Here is a 24,352-nt window from a genome sequence, read left to right on the forward strand (position 1 = left end):
GAAAAGTGATGTCTATATTCTCCAAAAGGAACTTAAAGGGACTGACACTCCACTGCCCAAAAAGAAATTGTCAGGAATTCAAGATTTTTTTTGTGAAACCATTTCCAAAATTCTTGAAAAAGATTTTCAATAATTAGCAATTGTGGTGGCCATTTTGTATGTCAGATTGTAATCATTTTCATTTAAAACCTACTAGATATGACAAGTGAGAAGCCAACTTAGACATAACTTTCTGGAGTACCAATAGCAAGATTTAAATATGGTTGCTATGGTGGACATTTTGAATGTCAGATCAGCACCACTGTAATTTTAGGACATCAAATTTTTTAAAATAAAAACCCTTATATTCAGGAGCAGCAGCAGTGACAATATTTCCATTCAGGACAACCAGATCTTGGGATAAATGTGTGTAAAGCCTCACGGCAGTCATCCAAGTAGTTTTGAAAGAGTCGAGATAACGTGATAACAGACACACAACAGACAACGGGTCATCTCACAAGCTCTAGTGGTGTGTGACTAGTAGATCTAAACAAAAAGGCTTCATCTTTGTGCATTATTTTTATTCTCATTTACAGGGCGTACTGAACATTTTTTTGTTCATGCTTTAGCACAGCTCGAGACCATTACTTTTACATCAATTCACAATACATGTACTACAGCTAATGCACAATCATTTTTTTCATTTAATGGCACTCCTTGACATATGTTAGAATATGCACTTAATAAGCCCACTCCCATTGTAAACAGAGTAAGCTTTGATTGAATATTATACTAGAAACCAATATACATCAACTTATATCACCATGGAGAACAAGATGCAAAAGAAAAGATTTGCCATCTGATAGAAGAAAAAAAAGTCAACCGAAAATTTTTGGCAATCACGCCTGGAATTGGCAGCTGATGAACTCCTGTGCAAACTACAAGTAGGTACAACAATATGCACATCTGATTAAATCTGTTTACAGTGAATCCTGTGATAGAACTAGGATGCTCATACCACTTATTGTCCCAAGGAAGTGAGTATTAGCAATATGTAAAAGATAAACCTAGTGAGGAATATCCTCAACATAAGTGGAAAAGTATTCAGAGATTTCTGTACACTGATAAAACACAAGATAGGTATACAAACATAATGTACAGTTTATTCAAATGCGGTGGTCTTCCAATGAGGTTCCATTTAACATTCTTGTCTGCAAAATTGCAAACTCCTTGAATGCTACCATACCCAAAAGTTTACCAATGGAATGTTTACCAGACTAAATGTTTACTATTACTTCAGTAAATCAACTGCCAAGTTTTCCTCGAGTTACACATCTATAAGATGCATTTGACCAAAACATGGCCTCACATGTATGACAACGTTCACCACATTCACATGATGTAGTGATAAATATATGAATATAATGTCCTTACCAATGCATTGTCATTCAAAGAAACAAAAATGAGTAATTATTTCTCTTATGATCATATATTAATTAATGCTCAAAAAACATCAGCTTAATATAGTTCAACATCTTGGTTCTGTTAATATTCTACCAACAAACAATGTGTCCTTTCTGTAAAAAGTCAATGCCATCCAAATCATCACATTTCAAAAAAAAAAAAATTGTGTAAGTTTTAAAACAATTCCGTGTTTAAAGAAATAAATTACTAATGGCTACATCAGTTAGCATATTAGCTATAAATCTATACCGAATACAGAAATGCTTAAAGTCAAAGAACAGATGATAAATGCACAAATCTGATAGAGAAATGTTTCATCTATGCAATTCTTACTATTTTATCCAGCATGCATTCATTCATTGATGACTTAAGCCACACACACAATCCATACTCCAACAGTTTTGTCTACATTCATTTATCAGTGATTCTTGTTTCACTGAATGCAAATTACATCATCTCCTTTAAAATGACTTAAAACGACTAAGTTGCACTTGGCAATTACAGCTGGTTGAAATGGAAATACCTCTTGAACACAATTTTGTTAACAAATCCGAAACTACCATTTTTAACAACACTTGATATTCCACAAACGAATATTAAATTAGGTTCCCCTCCATGAACGTTTGGTTAGATTCATGTGTAAACTAATTCATAATCAATCGTTGCTCATGCATACAATTTTCCTTAAAATAGAGAATTTCACACATGTCATAACCAGCAATAATACCCATTATTTAACAAAATGCATCAAATATTTTCTTCATTTATTTACCTTGTTAGGAATTAACCAGCACAAGTAAAAGCTGCATTTATATTTTCTGCAGTCACATCCCAAAAATGCATGAAGAACAAGATCCTAACATCAAAAGTCTACATTATATAAATCTGAATTCAATGACACTAGCTATTCGTTACAAAATGCTAACTGTATATGGCATGATGTGCTAACAAAATTTCAAGGTATACTCTCGCAGCAGTTGGGTTCATCCTGTTAACGAGCCTCCCACACTTATTTATCAGAACTAATTTTATAATTCAATTTACATAAGATGAGCACATGATTATAAACAAATGGCACCCTCATACGTTATAATCAAAATGAATAAATAAAGTGTGTACAACTGGTAAATAGTATGATTTTCAATTAATTTTTTTTATAAAGTATGATATATCCTGATATATCTTAGTACAAGTATACAAAAATGCTAGAGATCATGATAAAAGAGTATGTTAACATTAAAATAGAGAAAAAATGGGTATCTAAAGGAACATGCTGACCTAATAAATTCATAATATTTTTGGAATAAGCACAAAGAAAATAAACCATCAATATAGTTCAAGGTAGAAATACAGAAATGTTTTATAGGCATCCTTCATTTTGCAAACAGTTGTTGACAGTATATAACTATACCATTGTTTAAAATGTCAGCCAATGTTGGTGAAACAATAGTAATATAACGCTTAAAATACCCACATCTCAAATACTTGTTAGCTGCTTTTGATAGTCTTGACAAATCTTGCCAACAGCAAATTTTTTTTAAAAAAAACCTATAAAAATTTGCACAAAAAGAGATACAAATGCATCTATGTGCTTTCCCAATTATGACACCGGTTACAGACCAGTTTTAAATTTGTACACTTAAAGTATTTTCTTTTTTCACTGCATCGTTTAATTCCATTTTGCAATAAATAATAAAGCATTTTCTTCCAAAATAAATGAAAACAAATCATTTGTCCATTCAATTCTAATTCCACACATGCACATTTCTTTAATTCAGTGATAACATTTGTAAGAACAGTGATCAATGGATCATCAAATGTGCATTTATTTTTCACGCACACTTTTCTTTAAATACAAAACTATGTAGACAAGAATCAAAATCTGTGTTTATCAATAAAGCAAGGAGTAACCATTTCCTACTCCCATGTTTACATTTGATATCTTTTCCTACTGACATGATGGTACTAAGATTATCTCCCATTCCAAAAAAGCATCCATCCTTCCAATACTTTGGTTTACACATTTGAAAACTAAAATATTTTAGTCATGTTAGTTAAAGTTACAGATGAGTTTATAACTCATCATGGGTTTCTCCTTCCCCTGCTGCCTCTTCCTCCTCCTCCTCCTCATCTTCTTCCTCTTCATCCTGAGGAAACAAACAGAATGGTCTAATTTACTTAAATGTTCAAATAGGACTACTATTTCACACTAAAAGACCGCAATATTGGCAGTCTCACCTGTGAAGTATTGATAATTACAACATCTTTTAAAACAAAATCACTCACAATAAAGACAATGTCATTTCAGAAGCAGCTTTATCTTCCTGCTTGTAGTGCTGGACTAGTCAAAATAGGGGTTTATGTTCATCAAACGTTATGTAAATTTTGTTGTACTGACATTTTTAAAATCTTAATCTACTCCATATAGCCATAACTGCAAATGCAGATAAAATCCCAACACATAAACCAAAAAAGAAATGTCGTAGCATACCCGTTTAATCACACAAAAAAAGATTTCATATTAATACAAGAAATTCTAAACAAACGGTGTAATTATTTAATTAGGACAAATTATATCCTTCAGCTTTTAGATAAAAATGCCTTGTAAATCAAAAGTTAATTCTGAATATGATATTCTTCCATTAAATATAAAAAATGACAGATGCATGCCACAAGATTTTCAGTACCTGCACCATTTACATTGGAACAAAGTCCAATTATAATTATATGATGCATCCAAAAAATAAATACCTGTCAAACTCGTACAGTAACACATTTAAAGCCCAAATGCCACCATTTATCAGAAATTATATCATTCCTCCAAAGTAACTAAACTTTGGAAGAAAGGAAATTTGTTAAAAAAAGCTATCTGACAAAAACAGTTCTTTGAAATAATAGGTTTAAATCATACTCAATTATTCTCTTTAGAGTTGCTTCCCCTTAATTCAGTCAAACAAAGGAGCTCACGATTCTGTTCTTTTTCAAGAGTGCTCAAAAAGCAATTATGTGATACATTCGACAGATTCAGCGGTGACTAAACTAACAACAGTCACATGTGGTGTACAAATTTATCTGAGTGGGAATGGAGAAGCAGGCCTAATTTTCTTAAGTGGATCTAAGAAGAAAGTGTGCATTAGATAAAAGACTTGTCAGTACTGGTGATCAGCTGGAGCACTGGAATAATCTGAAGGGTGAACATGGGCAGAAGAGAATCTCATAGTGCAATGCTGGCTTTTTATGTTTACAATGGTGACATCTTCAAATCCATGTTCCAGCTTTTGAATGAAATTGCTTAACCCACGGATGCCACCAATCAACATAGGATTAATTAGTACACGTGCGAAAAATGGTTAGTTTTCTCTGTACAAGGGAATAATTATACGGATCATAATGTGATGAAACATCAATGTTTAGGACCAATACCTTTCAACATTCAGTCAATACATCAGTTAAATACCCGTCATTCAGTATTTAAATGTATTCGAAGAGGTAAAAAAAACGTGATACATACTAATAGCAGCTGTGTAAACCATTGTGCCTTTGGCAAATCAGAATCTTTTAAAATTAATACTGAATAATATAAAGGGTTCTTACAGCTGGTCCAGCACCATCTTTTCCTCCACTTTCCAAGAATTTAGTTAGGCCTTCTAATGTCCTCTCACCATTGTAATCAATGATCTAAATTTTAAAAAATAAACAAAATATAAAGCGACAATAATTAAGACTAGTTTCATTTAAATAAATTTTAAATCTGTTTACATAACTTCTGAAAGTCTGCATTGGTTACTTATCTTGGCTACCATCCAGTACTGCATGTACTTTTCAAAACATGCCACCTACTGCAAACACTCAGTGTAGATATGCATTATTCAGCAGTAATCCAGATTGGATTCATTCATGATTTCAAGTGAATACTGTAGTTCTTGATTGGTCAGCAAACTATGACAAATGTAAAATCTGGATTTATGATATAAATAGTTGGAGGCATTATTACACCAGTGAATGTAACATGCTTTCTGATTGGTCCAACTTGAAAATGTAAGGAAATAAAATTCACCATAAACAGCGCTTTTATCACTGACCCACTATTCTGAAATTAGGGCATACATTAAAATAAGTATACAATGAAAATAAAGCACATTCAGGCTTTTAGGTATATCGTAACTTGAAATAATAGCATATATACATACATAAGCTTAATACAAAATACATATACATACATAAGCTTAATACAAAATACAAGATAAAATTGGATCATCAGATCATTGCTTGTATCCAAATTAAATTACCTATGTATCTACTTTGTTTTTAATGTGTCAACTTTGCTGATATGTTTTTAATGTCAACTTGTATTCTGTCCCATCTTTCATATATATATATATATATATATATATATATATATATATATATATATATACACACACACAAATAATGCATGCTGCAACATAACACAAAAGACAAAACAAGGTTATTTTTAGTAAAGTGTTCCAGTCTACTTCAAAAGCTTACATCATTCTCATCCCTGAAGATCAATTTTACTGGGTGTCAATTCACAGGCTTCATGTAAACCTGGAGTGACAGCCTGGATTGGACCAGTAACTGCCTTCACACAACAGTAATTACCTTCATATGCTGCATTCATATGGAAAGCTCAACACTGAAATAAACATTTATTCCCACTTCCAACTGCACTGGTCAGAAGGGGTCTGGATAGGATGTGTATAGCATGTGAAAAACTTTAATGTTCTGCTAAATGTGTAATACTTAATATGTCAGCAAAGCATAAAATGTTGGTCACATTGACCTTCTTTGGTTATATTGGTATAGTGTGAACTCAAGCATCTAGTTATCAAGTTTAAACATTCAAAAGCAACAAAAAATTAACTTTAAATACAAAATTTTGAAGTCCATGAAAAAAAATACAGGTCATAGACCAAAGGTGCAGTATTTATCCAACCTGTTTAAAATCTATCCACACAGACCTACATGGGGATCTGATGTACACCAATAAGAAGCAATATTATGTTTACACTGTGGTTCACCAATCAAATTACAGCATTCAAATTCTGAAAGTGAAAGCACCAAAGGAAACTATCATCAACACGAATTTGCAATGCTGTATCTAATAAAAATAAGCTGATTGGAAATTCCCAAAAGCCACCAAAATAGGAACTTTTAGCAGTCAGATCTCTCAGTAAGAATGAAGATTTGATTTTAATCTGAATGTTATTTATTTAGATGCATCCAACTAACAATTTTCATGATTCCTTGCAGGATATAATGCATACAGATTGTTAAAACCTATTGTCCCATGAGCTAAATACCAAAATTGGACCAAAGCCAAATCAATCAGATTATGTGATCCAATGTTGAAAAGTTGTTGTATTGTTGCATATCGTTATCAATGTCATGATTTTTCATCAGTATTGCCTGAGAAACAAACACAAAATTAATCTTAAGTCAGAAATGCACAAAATATGGGCCATAATGACTTCTGCAAAGAGGGCATAGTGCTCATCAAGGCAAAGCTCACCATATTTCATCATTCTAGAGGGGATAGTATGTATGTCTGCAAAAACCTATGAGGTCATAAGCTAAACACAGAAGCTGACAAGCCAGTCAACAGTGAAATGTAGGTCAGTGATCTTTTTCACAGGGGTGTTGTACTAATAGATATATATATATGATCATCCTGTTCAACAACTCTTGCATCAACATTTTAAACACAAACTTTAACCAAAGCAAACCTATTTATGCTGACATATTAGTTTCCCAAAATTCTATTGATAATATTAACTTGCGCAGAGTATGCTATATCAAATCCATCAGCTGGTCTTAATGCAACAGTTTTTAAGAAACAAAGTATAAATGTGACTATTTCTAGCATCTCTGACAGGTGATACAGGGCAAGTTTAACCAAAATTAGATGCATGGACAATTTTTCATGCAAACTTATCTGTCAAGACCATCTTCTACGTTATTCCAAGCGATCATAAATCCTAAATTTGTATATGGTTTGTAACACGAGACTGACACAATACATATCTAATTGCCACACTTAAAATCATAGTTACTTTAACACAGCAGTATGGCATTCAACGCTTTCAACTGCAGTCCACAAGGTTTTTAATCTGTAATCCAGTAAAATTATATTTACAGGTCAGTGACATTGTTTTTTTTTATGAGATGTGTTATCAAATTAAATGCATACAATAATTTAGATGATTCCAGCACTGACAGCTCAAGAAATAAACTCAAAAGGTCAATTATGAAAGTCTTCAAAATGTCAATATTTCAAGCTTTTGTAAAACATGTACAAATCCAAGTGACCACAAATTTCTTTGCTGCCATGTATAACATTGTAGAACTCGACAACTAACCACATGTGTTCTGACTGCATAGTCATTTCAAGTAAAACTGAACAGTACATGGTCTTAGACTGCAATCTATAAAAGAACAAAAATGCCCTTTTTTTAATACAAATTTGTAAATGAAGCACACGCCAAAAATATGGCTCTACCAAATAAACCATATCAAATCATGAAGTATTACACAGAACTTCAAAGTTCACCTCAATCCAATTTTGATCAAATCATGAACCTTTCTAGAGGTTGTGAAAAGCAGTCAGACATTTAGGCAATCATCAATGAAAAATATGAGGGAAAGGAGAATAAAGGGAAATAAGTCACTGGGTCTGCAGCCACTCATCTTCATTAAACCCTAACTTTTAGACATTTATTAATGAGAAATATCAAAGAGAACACGGCAAAATAAAGTGCAAGGCAACTAGTGGTGAAATTCCAAGGAAGAAAACTCCATTTACCATTTCAAACAACTGCAGTTTATTTTCAAAGAGTTATTATCAAGTCAATGTAACTGTGACCTACTTTTGTGCTGCATGTATAGTACAGCTGAAGATACACATTACCAGGTTTCACTATTCCAAGTAAAACAGCTGTATACAGGTGTATAAAAAAAAGGCTCAGTGCAAAATGTTGACCAAGAATGCATTTGAATGAAGTTATTTTCCCACATTCACATCAAAATTTTCAAACCCTGTATCCACCATAGCAAGGTAGATAAGAATACAGAAGACTGAAAAGATCAAAACAAGGAGTAAAATTGAGGGACAAGAAATCTCACCTGATCACTATTCTTGGGGAAGAATTTAATTGTTGGAAAACTAGAAATTTTAACATCATCTATTTCATTAGCTGTAGAATCCATCTTGGCAATGACAATATCTGCACGATCCTTAAATTTTTCTCCCAGCTGATCCCAGATAGGAGCCAACTGTTTACAGTGACCACACCATGGAGCATCTGAAATAGACATAAGGACTGATTGAGTGGTGTTCAACAACACATGCATAGACTACTAGTGTGCCTTGTTCACAGACAGATCATAATGGTCAAGTTTGATTTTTGGTGTTTTACAGCACTGCAACAAAAGCAGGTTATTAAGTGCCCAATGATACACCATGGTAACCAACCAGGGATGATCCACTGGTGGGATACATACATGCACCCATCTGGTGGCAGGCACACTAAGAACTGTATCACCACAGCTCGCAATATAATAAAATAATAACCATATTCAGCGTGGTAAAAAAATGTAGAAATAACTAATGCTGTAATCACTAACTATCTACACTGGTTAAGAAATCAAAATTACTTTTTCTATCTTTCTGAAGTGTTTCAAAAAGTCTATGCATACACGTTCATGATCTGCTTCAATGTACTGCATATGACAGTAACAGTTTTTGAACCATAAAGATTGGCAAAATACAATTTTTACACATTTATACATTAAAAATCTGACAAGTGAAATATTGTGCATCAATTGTTTCAAAATGACAATGAATCCATTAGAATGGACACTTAATAGTAACTGCAACAGAAATTAATAGCTGTGCATCTGAGGCTTGTCTTGGATGCACACACCCAACCCTAAACAGCTTTTTATACTAGGCCTGTGCCAAACAATCATTTTTTCCAAAAGCACTAAGAAAAGTTGCAAAAATGTTCCTATTATGATATTACCTTTAGAGAAATGTATAATTAGTAATGATACTTACAAAATTCAACAAGTACATCTTTATCTTTATTGCGGGCAACCACATCAAAGTTTTTGCCAACAAGAACTTTCACAGGGTTTTTATCCCAATCTTCTGGTACTTCCTCTGTCATCAGATGTGGCTGAAATTAAAATAAATTTGATTTTATAATTTTTTAACTTGCCTAGCCAATAAAACATTGCAAAATCTGATCTTCCTATACTTTTTATTTCACTGTGAACATGACATTCATGCAAACTTAAATGCTCTTTGTAATTGTGCACTGTGCTTTTGGAGACTGCCACTGCCATTTTCTTATCCTAGACATGAATAGCACTAACTTAATAAAATTTATTAAAAATTGAACAATACTCTGCAAGACCATTGGGTAAATCTAACAGTGACCTTGATCAAAAGACAATGATTGGGTTTTCCATAAATTAAGTAATCATACCTGAGCCCGACATATTCATCTCATTATCTCTCACTACTACAGTTCAAAACAAGAAGCCTGAATTTCATTTCTACAATACTGACTGTACATATCAATTCCAGGGATTCAATTCCCATTGATAACATTACTAAACTGGGGGGGGGTCACATGTACAAGACTGGTAGGTCTGCAATTTCCTTAAGTACAAAAACTTTTTCCCTGCATTATCTAAACCTCCAAACAAATGTGATAAACATACCTTAAGATTACCATCCAAGAAGTCTTGGACGAACTTTTTAATTCCTTCAGTGGAGAGGTCATTGGATTGGGGCTTGTATTTGGTCATGTCCTCGTCCAGTTGAATTAGTCGAGTAGCTGGACACTCCTCTGCTTTAAGTCCGAAGAATTCCAAAATTCTAGCATTATCCTCATCTGCAATGTTGATGTAGATGAACAAAACCTGAAAAAATAAATTCAAAAACTAAAGGAATGCATTCACAAAAAGTTAAAAGGATGCAAATTCTAAAATAAACTGCAGGAGCAGTGATTTGTCGATATATGCAATTTCAGATGTGCCAACTAATATATGAAACGAATAATTTATAAGGGTCGTTGAGAAATGGGACTGGACGGACATTTTTTTTAAAAAACCAGATTGAAGATATAAAAAAAAGGACTACATCAAGAAAGTCTGATTCAAGTCAGGAGAAAAGCTGAATTCTGCTTTAAAACTGAGAAAAATCATGTCTTAAAATAAAAGTGAAGGAAAAACTTTCAAACTGTCCCATTATAATTCTTGACCATATCAACCCAATCTGGGGCAGAAATGGCATAGAGATTTAAGGTATGCAATATTATATTCTGAACACGAAGTAAATCCAGTAGCATTCACAAGATATTATCAAACAATGTATAAAGCTTTGGTAAAAAAACTGCCACAACTCCAATAAAAAATTGGTGGAGCAAAATGATTTGCCAATATGTATTCACAAGACAGACGGACACCAGGATTCATCTATAGTGGGGATGTAATAAATGTATGCAATAAACTAGTGCTGATATTAATTTTACTCAACAATTTTCATATTTTGTAAAGAAAATTGTTCTCTTTGCCATTACATACACGTTTCAATGACCAAACCAGTACAAAAATCTGAAATATTCACAAAAATATGTGCTTTCGGTCAAAACTTCAAAATAAGATGCACTAATTAGGAATGTTCAACTATTAAAAAAAATAGCACCAGTATTTTTCCAAAAGGATAATTTTCCTATGGTAATGAGGTTCTAGGTTAAATAATGCATGGTTACAGAAATATTACGAATCTTTTAGAACAGACTGAAATCTTTTAGATATTTTAAATGGGACTTACTCTGCCCTTGAACCCTGCAGCTGCAGTTCTGAAGTCTTCAATCATTTCTTTAGGTTCCTTTTCTTTGTTCAGGAAGAGCAAGATGTGGTTCTTTACCTCACCACCAAAGATTTTCTGGGCACTCTGCAAAGATTAAAAAAGATAATCAATTTCAGGCTGATACACATTTGAATAATACAATAGATCTGTTACAATTTTTTTGATTTTATTTATGGTTAGCTGAAAGAAAAAATATGACAAAGCATTAACTTTGGTTTTGAATTAATTTTGCTGGCTATTTCTTCTAAGCTCAATTTTCTCTCATTCAAGCCAGATTGATAAATGCAATTTCCCCAAAGAACACTTTAATGGGAGTATACCCAAAATGACTTATTAACATGACCCCAATAATATGCACAAATTCAAAGTACTGTGTGCAAATGAATTTGGAGAATTACCAATGTTTGTTAACTAGTACACAGATGGAAAGTACATGCTTCAAATGCCAGTAATTGATCTTCGTGTAATATCACTTGCACTCAATAAGAATTGAGCCATGTAAATTGCCATTAACCAGATAGGTTGAAAAGCATTGAAAGCACAAAAGATACAAGGTTTCACAAATTTCTGTTATGGAATAAATAATTTAGAAGTTTACACTTTCTTAAATAAGCAATAAAACATTTAAGAGATTAATCATGTAGGGGGAAAATAAGCTAGCCATGACCCTACCTCTTGAGTGAATTCTACAATCAAAGGTAATTTATTGGCAGCAACAAATTTGGTCACTCCCTCACTGGAAATGTCTCCTTCATAAGTGTTACGCCCTTCATCAAACTGAAAGGTAAAAGTAGCAAATCATATTCTTGCAATTATACACTTTTTCAATGAAATGTACTGAAATTCTAATTAGTTTTTTAAAAACTATTTTATAGCTAAGTATTCATAAAATAAACTAGAGACTGAAAAATTGGAAAAATGTTAAAACCATAGAAAAATCACAAATGTTATTGATGTATAATGCTGATCTTCAAGAGGCACAGCATTCATTTCAGCCAAGGAAGTGGCTAGGATTATGCTATTCCAAATATTGATTTATATGAAGATTTTCAATAAAGAAATGACAAATTTACAAACATGAGAGCATTGATTTTGAAGGCAGAATTTCATACAAATTGACATTTCAGCTCACAATTATTCAAAGAGAAAAAACCCACTAAAAAGTCAAATGGTCCATGCAACCTCGTCCAACACGTAAAAAGAGCATCAACTACAGTATGGTAAAAATAAACAATCATTCAATAAATACTCATGAAATAACTAAGCAGTTAATATCTCATTTAAAACTTTAAAAATCAATCCGTTTCATCAAAGACATGCATCTACTTCTCAATGATGAAGCTAAGAAATTACTTAAACAGATCTTTGGTGTACAAAAACTTTGTTTAAATTGAACTTTTTTGAAACCATATAACTCATTCAGCCCTAATCCCGCATGTAGGCGTGATGAAGCTGCACCCTACGTCCGAGATCTGCAGCGTCAAGGTTATTTAAAATACACCAAAGTGGGTGGTATTACAAAAAAGCAGACATATAGCTCTACAATGATACCAAATCTGGACATTCTAGCTGCACTACAAAATACAGAAGAAAAAACCTAATTTTTGGACTATTTTTTTTTAATAACCAAAATTGGCTCGCGGTTAGAATCTGATTTGTGTCCGGATTTTAGACCTTTTGGCCTCAGATCTAAGACGGACCAGTCTGAACTGCACACAGAATGTGTATACTTGCTTGAAAGTTCAACTGCACGCAACACAGACCCTGGTTTGCCATCACACAATGTGCTAGCTGATCAGTGTTTATGTTATGTTCTACAGATAATTCCCAAGAAAATACACTGGCAGATCTGGATCTGTAATTTGCAGGCAGAATCAACTTAAAAGTGAGATTATATGGTATATAAACAACAAGTACTCTTTCAATACAATAGTACAAGTATCCATCAGTTATTGCAACTTCTGATGCATAAATTTTATTGACATGTACTAAATAATACTACAACAATTCTCAAAAATTACAGATCCAAAACTCACCTTTTTGAAAAGTACAACTCCATCCTCTGTGTCCACCTCAAATTCCTTGTAGAGATCTTTGTTGGAAGTGACACCAAATGGAATGTCATCAATGCCAGCAGCAGCATCTTTGAATGCCTTAGCTGCTTTGGAATCTTGATCCTAAAAACAAAAAATGGACTTCATATTATAGTGTACAATTGCATGAACAAGCACAAAGAAAGAAACTAATCATAGAAATAATCAGTTTATATCAGGTAGCATTTCTGATTATGAAACCATAACCAGAATGTATGGGGAGGTGGTTTGAAGATGCCATCAGGAACATGACGAATTTCAATTTTGTTTGATCTCAATACAGACCACATCAGAAAGATGTTTCCAACAGATCTTTTTAAAAAACATCTGGCAAAGACAGGGCAATTAAGTGCCAAACCCTATGGATAAGAGTAAACTGTCAGAAGCTGACAAATACTTGATAAAATCAGTCTACATCATACCTTGAAGAAACCAATAACAACTACTTCATCTTTTTCAATCATGGCTTTGGCTGCCTCAATGGTTTCCAAATTCACTGCTGGTGGGCCTGTCTTTTTCTTAAGCCAGTTCACCATGTCAACAGAAGTACGGCCAGCTGGAAGAATATTAGAGTATATTATAATTTTTCATAAACAGCTTTCACAAATCTGGTTATACCTCTGTATATTTTTTAAATGAAAACTCCCTACTTTTAATCTAAAAACAATTTTTATGAATTCAAATTGAAACATTAAAAACATCAAAAGGACAGTCAATCAAGCTCTACAGCTCAACACTTACGTATTCATCTGCCTTCAGTAGTCACTTTCCCACACAGTATCACATCACACTATATACATAAACCTGCTTTCTTCCAAGACCATTTCCTTTATTTATGGCTGCTGTACGATCAGCCTAATGACTTCCTGCAGTATATATTTTAGGATTCTAATATATAGTGGCAAATTCCCCTCTTCATTTGAAAAAAGAATTTTTAAATATGGAACGGATTAAATGAGAAAACAAGGGTTTAAAAATATACCATTTTCATGCATTTTTCACTGCATTTAAAAATAAAAGTCACCCAAACACGAAAAGACCCTATTTTCTGTTGCTTAGTGTAAATTATTTCCCTTGTCATGCCAAGTGTATATGCAACCCACAGGTTGCTGGGAGAGAAAAAAATCCTGAACTTTCAAAAACCATAAGCAAAGACACCCCCTGCCTGATTTTAGGAACTTTCACCTATTATTGTTAGGAAGGTGATATTAGATTTAAACAGTGTATCCCCCAGGGGTGTAAAATTGAGGGTTAAAAAAAAACTTGGTGTCAGAACTGGGGGTCAAAAATATACTGACAAATTTTCACATGACTCAGCTTGAAATATGATATTGCAACTTGCGCAACATTCTCTCTCTCTCTCTCTCTAAACATACACATAAATCAACATGCACAATTAACAAACAAATGCATTGTCCATTCAAAGAATAATTTTAATAATTCATTTTTCTTTTAAAGTCGTACTTTTAACAGTCTCCTTATAATCAATATGAAGCAATATTATAGCCCAACAGAGTACATACAAGCCAATACAAAAAGCCAAATAAATCTTTAACAACATGGCAGTCAAATTACTGCCTTTCATAAAATGTGTACTATCATCGGTTTCATTGTACTTAGTCCTAGAACATATTTATCTAAATATGAAGGAGGATAATGATTCATCTTTCTAATAAGTTACACTTGAACTTTAAGATCTATCTTTTATTGCAGCAAAGTTAAAAACCAACAAAATCTGCAATGACCCGCTGACTGTAATCCAAATAACGCATTTGTCACTGCAAGTCTACCGATTTCTTTGTTCTGAAAGAAAGTCTTGGGTTATAATGTGTTCTCCAGATATCGAACAAGGGCAGATTTTTAAAAAAGATTTAAAACCCTATCAAGAAAGGATTATTTACTTTTGCAGTCTTCACAATCACACGATCATAAGTCACACCGATAATCCTAATGTATGAATATCATATTCCAGTCAAGGGAATTATTTTCTCCATCTTTCTTTAAAGTTAGATCCACAGTTACTCTTTTGTGTTTTGCTTCTTTCACTTTCTTCGCTATGATTTTTAGTGCACGGCGTTTTAATCTGTTGACCACTTTCTAGTGCAACAAGCACTGAGATTAAACGTCTAGATGACAGCTTGCTGAGCTTGATAGATATGGGTAAACTACTCCATCATAACATTGCCTATGCTAATCTGGTTCATTGTTTCGAATGTTCCCTGCGTTGCACTCTGCTATACAAATAGAGGAGCACAAGGCAAGGAACAAAGAAAGAAGGGAACCAGTCAATGCCTATGCTCAAAGTATATACGATGCCATCCATCGTCCAAAGTATTGGGTATTAAATAAATCCTGATCACATTATGAAAATCCTTTGCATCCAAAAAAAATGTGTGCATCAATTTTCTCCAGCGTGCGTCTCTGGCGCACAAATGTGCGTAAAGGGAAACAGTCTAAACACTCAAAATGTCTTCCACTGAAATTGCAAGTATGTTAAAATTTACTTTAGAGGTCCAACTAAAAACGTTATGTGTCCCTTGTAGCAGTCCCCAGGGCTGAAGCTGCCTGTATATACAACTTTGCTTTTTCATAAAAAGAAAATATGTCAAGAGGTCGGGATGTTCTCAATAGCTTTCACATTTCGGCCAAAATGCAGCATCCCTGTGTGGCATGAGGCAACACAGGGGCAGGACTGACAGGCAACATTGGACTCAAAATCACAACTTGGGTAGTTTTCATAGATAAATACCGATATCACTGTCAAAGAAAGAACTGAACCCTTATTAAATATGTATAAATGAAGGGGGGACCTCCACCCTCCATGCCCTTGTAGCATGTGATTCACCCTGATGAAATTGCCACTCCTTAAATCATACAAGATTTTGGTCTTCCATAATAAAAAAAGCTGAAAAAATGTTAAGGGGGTTGGGGGGGGGGGTCCTCAAGGGGCAGCATTCGCAGTCATGAGGTCCATCTACACTTACACTCAAAAAACTGCTTCTGGCACAACTTATGATCATAAAATAAACAAAAATAATCATTTTAAAAAACTCAAAACTTATCCAAAAATGTTCAAGTTTACTTCAGTAATTTCAAAATATTTATAGTCACACGAATAATGTTCTCCAATACTATAGATGCTGAAGTTATTTCATTTGCATGTCAGCATTCACATTGTAATTAAGTCACAATAATCTAAATTTTTGCAGCAAATATTATACTTCTCTCTTTGCATAACAAATCTGTAAAGAAATACCAAAGTACATCAACTATATACAAATAATCCCATACATTCGCTTGTCTTTCTCCAATGGACACAACCTGTTATGCCAGTTGAGCTCATTTTGTGGCTTTGACAAAGATTTCTTTAGCCTTCCTTTTTTAAACCAATTTTTTTGGCTCATTGTGCAATCGTTTCTTTTCCTTCTCAACGAGAACCTTTTCCCTTTCAAGCTGGTGCTTGTATTTGCGACATGCTGTGCGCATGTTCTGACAGTGGGCTACACATGTTCTCTCCTGCAAGAAATCTTACTTCTTATAGTAATGGCACTTTTTCCATATTTCTTGTGAGCCTCCTTTTTTCCATATTCAGCTTCTTTTGTAGATGCTGTTCCAAACTCCTCCAACCCTGATTACTGTAATTTAGATCTTTGTTGCAGAGGTCATAAAATGACAGTCCTCTAGCATTCAGTTTTCTTATAAATTAACCAACTAAATTTCCATCAACTTCTCTCCAGCCATTCCTATCTCCATGTTTTCTTAAACCCTTATCTAAACGTTTCGTGTCATGCTCTCTCAACTCTGGGTACCATGTTTTGTAAGCATGCTTCTTTCCATTGCCATCAGTTGCCATTACATGAAAATTCAATGGATGAATTTAAACCTTTGACCAATCAGAATACTCATTGAGTCGAATAATTGACAAGGGTCATTTTGGAATGGGAGTGGACAGAGCGTTTAAAAATGGACTATAGCAAGAAAAGTCTTATTCAAGTCAGGAGAAAAGTGAATTCTGCTTTAAAATTGAGAAAAATCCTGTCTGTTAAATACTGAATTTAGCAATTTCACCAAATTTGTGTGTCAGAGTTGTGGCTTTGCAACAAAAAATGCAGAGTTAAAGCTAACACTGATAATTTTGTCTTGCAATTAACAAAAGGCAAGAAAAAAAGAAAGTAATGGAATCAGACAGGGCAACAACTTAGAAATAGGGGTGCTTTATATAAAGTGAATGTTTCCCTTTTGCTCAAATGATATTTATAGCCATTTGACATGTGGAAATAAAATGTGATACCATACCCAGATTTGTGGGTGCATTACACAACTGCAGATCTATGTCTGTGCAATTTACAGTTGGACTTGCCTTAGAATCAACTATATACAGTATAACATGCCAAAAACCCTAACAGTCATGAACCAACTGCAAAAACTTAACCAAAGCCAGTCAAAGATGAAACATACCATATTTACCATATATATTGGGACACAATGTTTAATGTCCCAGAACTGTTGGTGAAACTATTTACCTAATGATATGTTGCAAGACGTAAGAAACTAAATAAATCTGTATTGAATTTGTGCACCCTATAAATGAGAACAAAATAATCAACAGATATCTAGAAGACAACTGTCATTCACGCCAGACACGGTGTTAGGTACAAAATAACCAAGACTAAATTGCATCCAGGTCAACTATATGATAGTTTCTTGCAAATAAAAATCACTATTTGAAAACACGTACACTTTAGTGCAATTGACAATCGTTTCGCTAGCACAGGTTACAAAAGCATCTTTAAAGCTAGTTGTTACTGTGTATACTATTTACCCAAAGATATCAATGCCAGTTTGTATTAATTATAACTACAGATACCAAGCACAGAGAAGCCTGGGTGGTGAATAAACTGGCAGCAAGCAGTGAACTCATTCTTCGAACTCACCGACAAGACACCAAAGACAAAGGTTATTTTATTTCAAAGCAAGGCAACCTTTGAAGCCGATTTTGGATTCTTTTAAGTGTACATATTTTGAGGAGAATTTTTACAAAGACGGCCAAGATATGGAAGCAATTCTTCAATGGTATTCATGGAAATTTTGAAAATAAGTTGAAACAATGGAAAAAAAATTTACAGTGACACAATATAGTGCTTTATGCACGGACATCGATGACATGATGACGCTCAGATTTGGAGAAAATGAAATCATTATGAATTCGTAAAGGCCAGAAGAGAAACAGATGATTTTGCTGACAATATGATTATTAACATGGATGAAATCCTAGTGTACTTTGATCTTATTCCTAGATGGACTGAAGACAAGACAGGGATCAAAAGCATGAGAATTAACACGACTGGTGCCGATTTTTTGAAAAATCTGACTTTAGTCCTTGCAGTTTCCGCTTCAGGTGATGTGTTGCCTCGAACGATAATTTTCATGGCATGAGAAAGCTAAACAAAATATCCATGCACTGAAAGAATGTATCGTACACGTGCAGGAGAAAGTTTGTGTTGATGAGATGGCTGCAGAGGATTAAAGTTTTATTTCAAGTACAGTTTTATATTTTTTTAAAATAAATTTTTTTAAAATTTATGGTGTCCCAACATACGGCACATACAGTACTTCAAGATCTACAATTAGATATTCTCGAAAAATTATGCATAGCAATGGCTTAAAAAAAACTTTCTAAATAAATGCAGCCATACCACTGGTTGCAGCTTGAAAGTGGAGGGATATGCAATTACCTGATAATAAACTAATAAGTTGCCATATAAATGATACAAGACCATACTATATGCAGATTTTACAAAATGTCACTCCTTCGATAAATTTATCAATAGATACCTTGATATTCTGATGGTTTGCCATCCCGAAAGAACTTGATGGTTGGATAGCCTCTGACCTCGTACTTCTCAGCTAAAGTAGTTTCAACTGTAGCATCCACCTTGGCCAACTTAATCTCTGACCCCTCCTCATTTAGGATCTGGGCAGCCTTCTCATATTCTGGTGCCAGAGCTTTGCAGTGTCCACACCAAGGGGCATCTGAAACAAGTTTTAGATTCGAGGTTAACGGTCAAACAAGAAACAATAATACATGATAATCTAATCTGTAAAATATCAAATGGTATAAATGTGTGTAATAAGTGGGCTGAATTTCCAAGCAAACTGTTACATCTTCATACTTGCATTGTAATCAATGCACAGAATAATGACTTTAAACATGAAGTGTCATTTTGTCAAAGATTTTTTTGCATTCACTATCCTTAATGACTTTTCAGAGCTTCATATAAAAAAATGCTATTGAAATCCTATCTAAGTTCATACAAGTTTACCAACAACATGCATCTGCAGGGATTTTCCTGGGTCAATTCTGATATGAAATTTGAGACCCTTTTCAAATGCAAAATTGATGCTCAATTCCTTCAACTTCAATTCAATGCTAAAATATTGGATAACCCAATGCCAATCCAAATATTACTCAGGCACCTCCAACATACCAATACCTTGCACGTCAAGCTTGTCTGAAATAATTCCCTTTAAGGGACTGATTAACAGACTAAGAAAAAAAATCCAGGAACTTGAAGGCCCATCCAATATGCCAATACCATGCCTGTCGGAAATAATTCCCTCAAAGAATTAATTTACAGACTGATTTTTTTTCCAGGAACTTGAAGCACCACTTCCTTTTAACTTCAGTGTTGAAACCATCTGATATTCTCAGGAATGACCAGTCATGATTTCTAAATTAAATGCGTAAGGTATGGATGCCATGAACCCACTTCACTATTGGGATGTATTTTCATTTTAGAAACTAAGATTTCTATTCTCTTCTATATTTACATATACATGGTTGAATATACCTTTTACACTGTAACAGTGACAGAGACAGCCTGACATTTGAGTTTGAAAAATACTTGGATTCTAACATCAATATAATGAGCCAAGGACCATGGGATCCAAGAATTTCCAGCCCCAGTATACAACATTGTTATCTGATGCATCTCAGGCCTGCTGAAATCTTCTATATAAACACACAACAATCTATAATCCATCTATGTTAATTATTCTTTGCTCTGTGCAAAAAGTTTTAGGAATATATATATATATATATATATATATATATATATATATATATATATATACACACACATACATATACATATAAGGAAACATTCTTATTCATTTGTGCTTTTCATATGCTATACATTGAACTTTGCATGTATATAATGGTTTTGTTACATTTATTAATGTTCTTGTGCTTTGAAATGTAATAAAAACATGTAAAAATTGTTTTATTGTCATGTTTATATAGATTAAAAATAGGGCCAATATAGTGATACATATATATTTAAGTCCCTGCATCATGGCAAAGAAAAATATTTCCAAGGGAGGTCCTGTCTTGATTCAAAATATCATTGCACAGAGTCAAGAATAATTAAATATCGTGTGGTCGCAGCTCCCATCCAACATAAGTTCTTCTAGATTCTATGGACAAGAAAAAAAAATCTGCTCAACATATAACATTTGTTTTCTTTCCTTGCATCATAATCCCACATTCACCTGATAAGTATGCAGGTGCTATGCAATCATAATATCCTCCATTACAATTATTAGTTTTACCACGTGTACAAAATTACATGTGTTAGTTATAAGGCACACATATTTGTGCGATAGTCAAGCATATTGTACATTCTGGCTAGGGATATTTAAACAATTTTACAACTAAAAAGCAATCTAAGATATTTCAGACGAACTGAATAGTGATTCAGTGATTCAAGTGCAGGTTTTTTCTTTGTTTTTTTTTATAAAAGTTACAACACTACCACATGTCTGAGTAATAAGGCAAGCCACCTCCACATTACCCCCTTTACACCATACGTCATACTTACAGAATTCAACCAAAATGTATTTGTACTCGTTGATGGCATCTTCAAAATTGTCTTTTCCAAGCACAAGCACCCCTTTGTCCTGCGTGTATTCGCCGGCAAAAGTACTGGTAAGATATGCGACGATAAGCAAAGGCACGAACATCTTCGTCAGAGGTTTTCCTATGCAGACTGTTGAAGTTCTTACAGATATATATGTCGTTACTATTAACGTGGCATATAAGCTGCCGGCTTTAGTACGCATGACTGAAATCCCGGATGTCCTTCGCGTGTTGGAATGTGATTGGATGAAAGGTGTCATGTGACCTCATGTGCTATAATATGCTTCAGTATTTTTGTTCTATTTTTAATCCATTATATGATCGTGTGACTGGGGACTCGCACGTGTTAACTATTTGTAAGATTAGTTCTGGTGTTAATTCACCAGCAACCCCTTAATTACTGTTTGGTCACATAGTCGCTTGCTTTCCCAATGCTTCTGCCATTCTGTGGTCATAATTAGGAATCATGTCACTCCATGATAATCAAAATATTCGTATCAGAGACATAATATAGTATAAATTAATAAGTATTAAATAAATATAGTAGTGAAACAAAAATTTATCAGAAGTAATCGTAAATTAATAACTGTTAACACGTAATGGGTGTTAGGTTTTTCACACAATACATAGCACGATGATGTGACCGATCATTCTGAACAAAGTCAGCACGGCAACGATTCAAACTTAATGTGAACAGGGATCATATTTGCCCCAAATTCTGCGAAATTATTTTGTAATTCTTTAATGGACTAGATAGATAAAACATCCTTATTAGGAGAATTTGATTAAAGATGTGTAAATTTTTGTATCCATTGTTTATTTTTATTTCTTTTACTCATTCGTCCCAACTCGTCACTGTTCACAAACAGGTGTATGTTGACCTCTGGCGCGGTATCGCGGTGACATCGTCTAGATTAGTTACTGTAACCTAAATTCGCAAGCACATTTGCAACTTCGGTGTTTCCTCTTCCTGCGAGACAAAAGTGTGCATATAATGTGTACTGGCGTAGCAGGTAACACAGTAAGCAAACATTTTGTTCGCCGGAAATTTCACTTTAAGATGTTACGAATGAAAAAATAGTGATATCATTCATAACTTCTCGGTCAATAGTTTCGTAAATAGCCAATGTGGTCCGATTAGAGATACGAGTCAAAGGATTGGCCTTAAAGTTGCTAATGAAAACATTCGCAACTTTGGAGATCAATCATATGGATCATGCCTCTGATATACTGGAAGTAATCGAAAATGCGTACGTGTAAGCGTTATTTAGATTTTTAATTTAGTGATATCCCTACGATGTCTGCCGTGTGGCAGTATACAGTGATGTCTATGACTTGGGCATCGTGACGCAGACATGTAGCGCCGTGTACCAATGCAGTAACATTATCCTGACGCCGACCAGTCATAACATTGACCTCTATATGTTGAACGCCAAGCGAGGCAGCTGCTAGTGCCATTTTTATAAGTCTTTGGTATGAATCGGACTGGTTAGAACTCGCGACCTCCCGCATCCGAGGCGCACGCTCTAGCTACTTACTAGACCAGCAAGTTGTTCTCCGCCTTCCTTTTTTTTTGTCTGACTGGCGGCAGTCAAACAAAAACAAGAAGGTGGAGAACAACTTGCTGGTCTAGCTACTTGCGTACCGGAGCGGTAATGCAAAAAATCCCTTGGCAATAAAGAAATAAATCAGTTATTTCCAGATGTGTTGCCACTAGCATTTTCGTTGAATTAGTCATAACCATGCAAATTAAAGAGGTTATGAGTATTTTTTTGCACTATGTAGTACTGTCATTTCCAGCCACTGCGGCGTATGGCTTGGCGGTGGGGGTTTGGGGTACTGTTAGAGATGCACAATTGTCTAGCTGTGTTTTAACTGTGTCAGAAATCCTTTATTTCAATTAAAGTTTTATCGATTGTGTTTTAAAATCCCCAAAACTGAGTTTTTAAAAAAAATACATCACTAAGTTAAACTGATAATTACAAACATGGGCAACATGATAGCTAGGTTATTTTTAACAGCTAAATAAGCGTCAGTTTCATTTATAAATAAATTAAAGCATACAATTGTGAACGCGAACATCCATGTACAAAGTGTTATTGTTGTTGTTGTTGTGGGGTTTAACGCCATTTTTCAGCACACGATAGGTTAATACATGGCGGCCAGTATTAATGGTGGAGGAAGAACCCGGGAAAACCCTGGAAAGAACCGACCCACGAGAAGCTACCGGCCAGCTTTCTCACATACCCAAACTGGCTGAATCCGAGACTCGAATCAGTGCAGACAAAGGTTACAAAGTGTTAAAAGGTGCGTTTAATTATTTTCATATTTTTTAAATGTCTTTCTTGGTTGTTAAATCCTGTAAGTCAACTGTATGGACAATATCACATATTTAGCAACAGTAAGTCTAATAAGTCTTCACTTGTTTGAGCAATATCCAAATAAGAGAAATCAGCAATTTATATATGTTTCAACCTTATCATCACTAGGGATGGTGCTCTTAACGCATTGCAGGGACCTGTAATTAGACCATATTTGTTTATGTTGTATAGACCATTCCTAATGAGATCCTCATGAATATTAATGTATCGCGAAAACGAGGCTAAGCTAGTTAAATCGAGAGAAAAATATTTCTTTTGCATTCGTTGAGAATTTCATCACGGGTGTCTCCAAAAGAAAAAATTAACCATGAGTTAGTTGCAATAATTAGTTGCCAAGAAAACAATTATTTTAGCACCGGCCATTAAAATTATATCAGTAGTAAATAAATATGCCAGAATGTGCAAGAAAAAGGGGAGGAAAAAATCATATATATATATATATATATATATATATATATATATATATATATATACTTCCTGTTTGGGATTTAAATGTGCATTTTTTCTTACGTTTACACACATTAATTTGTTTTATCTACAGTTTCAGTAATTCTTATCCCCTCTCTCTCTCTCTCTCTCTCTCTCTCTAGTAATTTCATTCAACTTGTCCTCACAT

The 24,352-nt window shown here is 34.1% G+C and overlaps 1 protein-coding gene across 1 annotated transcript; it reads right to left on the bottom strand.

Annotated features, from left to right (window-relative positions):
- Window positions 1–543: 543 nt before the first annotated feature.
- On the bottom strand, window positions 544–21,558 carry LOC149802876 (protein disulfide-isomerase-like). Its single transcript, XM_089952328.1, has 11 exons — window positions 21,318–21,558; window positions 19,273–19,470; window positions 13,860–13,993; window positions 13,381–13,521; window positions 12,017–12,121; window positions 11,306–11,428; window positions 10,192–10,392; window positions 9,521–9,641; window positions 8,587–8,765; window positions 5,038–5,121; window positions 544–3,590 (listed from the first exon to the last, which is right to left on the bottom strand). The coding sequence occupies exons 1-11, from the start codon at window positions 21,556–21,558 to the stop codon at window positions 3,516–3,518; spliced, it is 1,602 nt and encodes a 533-aa protein (XP_089808454.1). The 3' UTR covers window positions 544–3,515.
- Between the last annotated feature and the right edge of the window lie 2,794 nt (window positions 21,559–24,352).

The sequence above is a fragment of the Sinohyriopsis cumingii genome, chromosome 3, assembly GCF_028554795.1.
Source record: "Sinohyriopsis cumingii isolate HCF-2022 chromosome 3, ASM2855479v2, whole genome shotgun sequence".
In the NCBI taxonomy this organism is placed as follows: Eukaryota; Metazoa; Mollusca; class Bivalvia; order Unionida; family Unionidae; genus Sinohyriopsis; species Sinohyriopsis cumingii.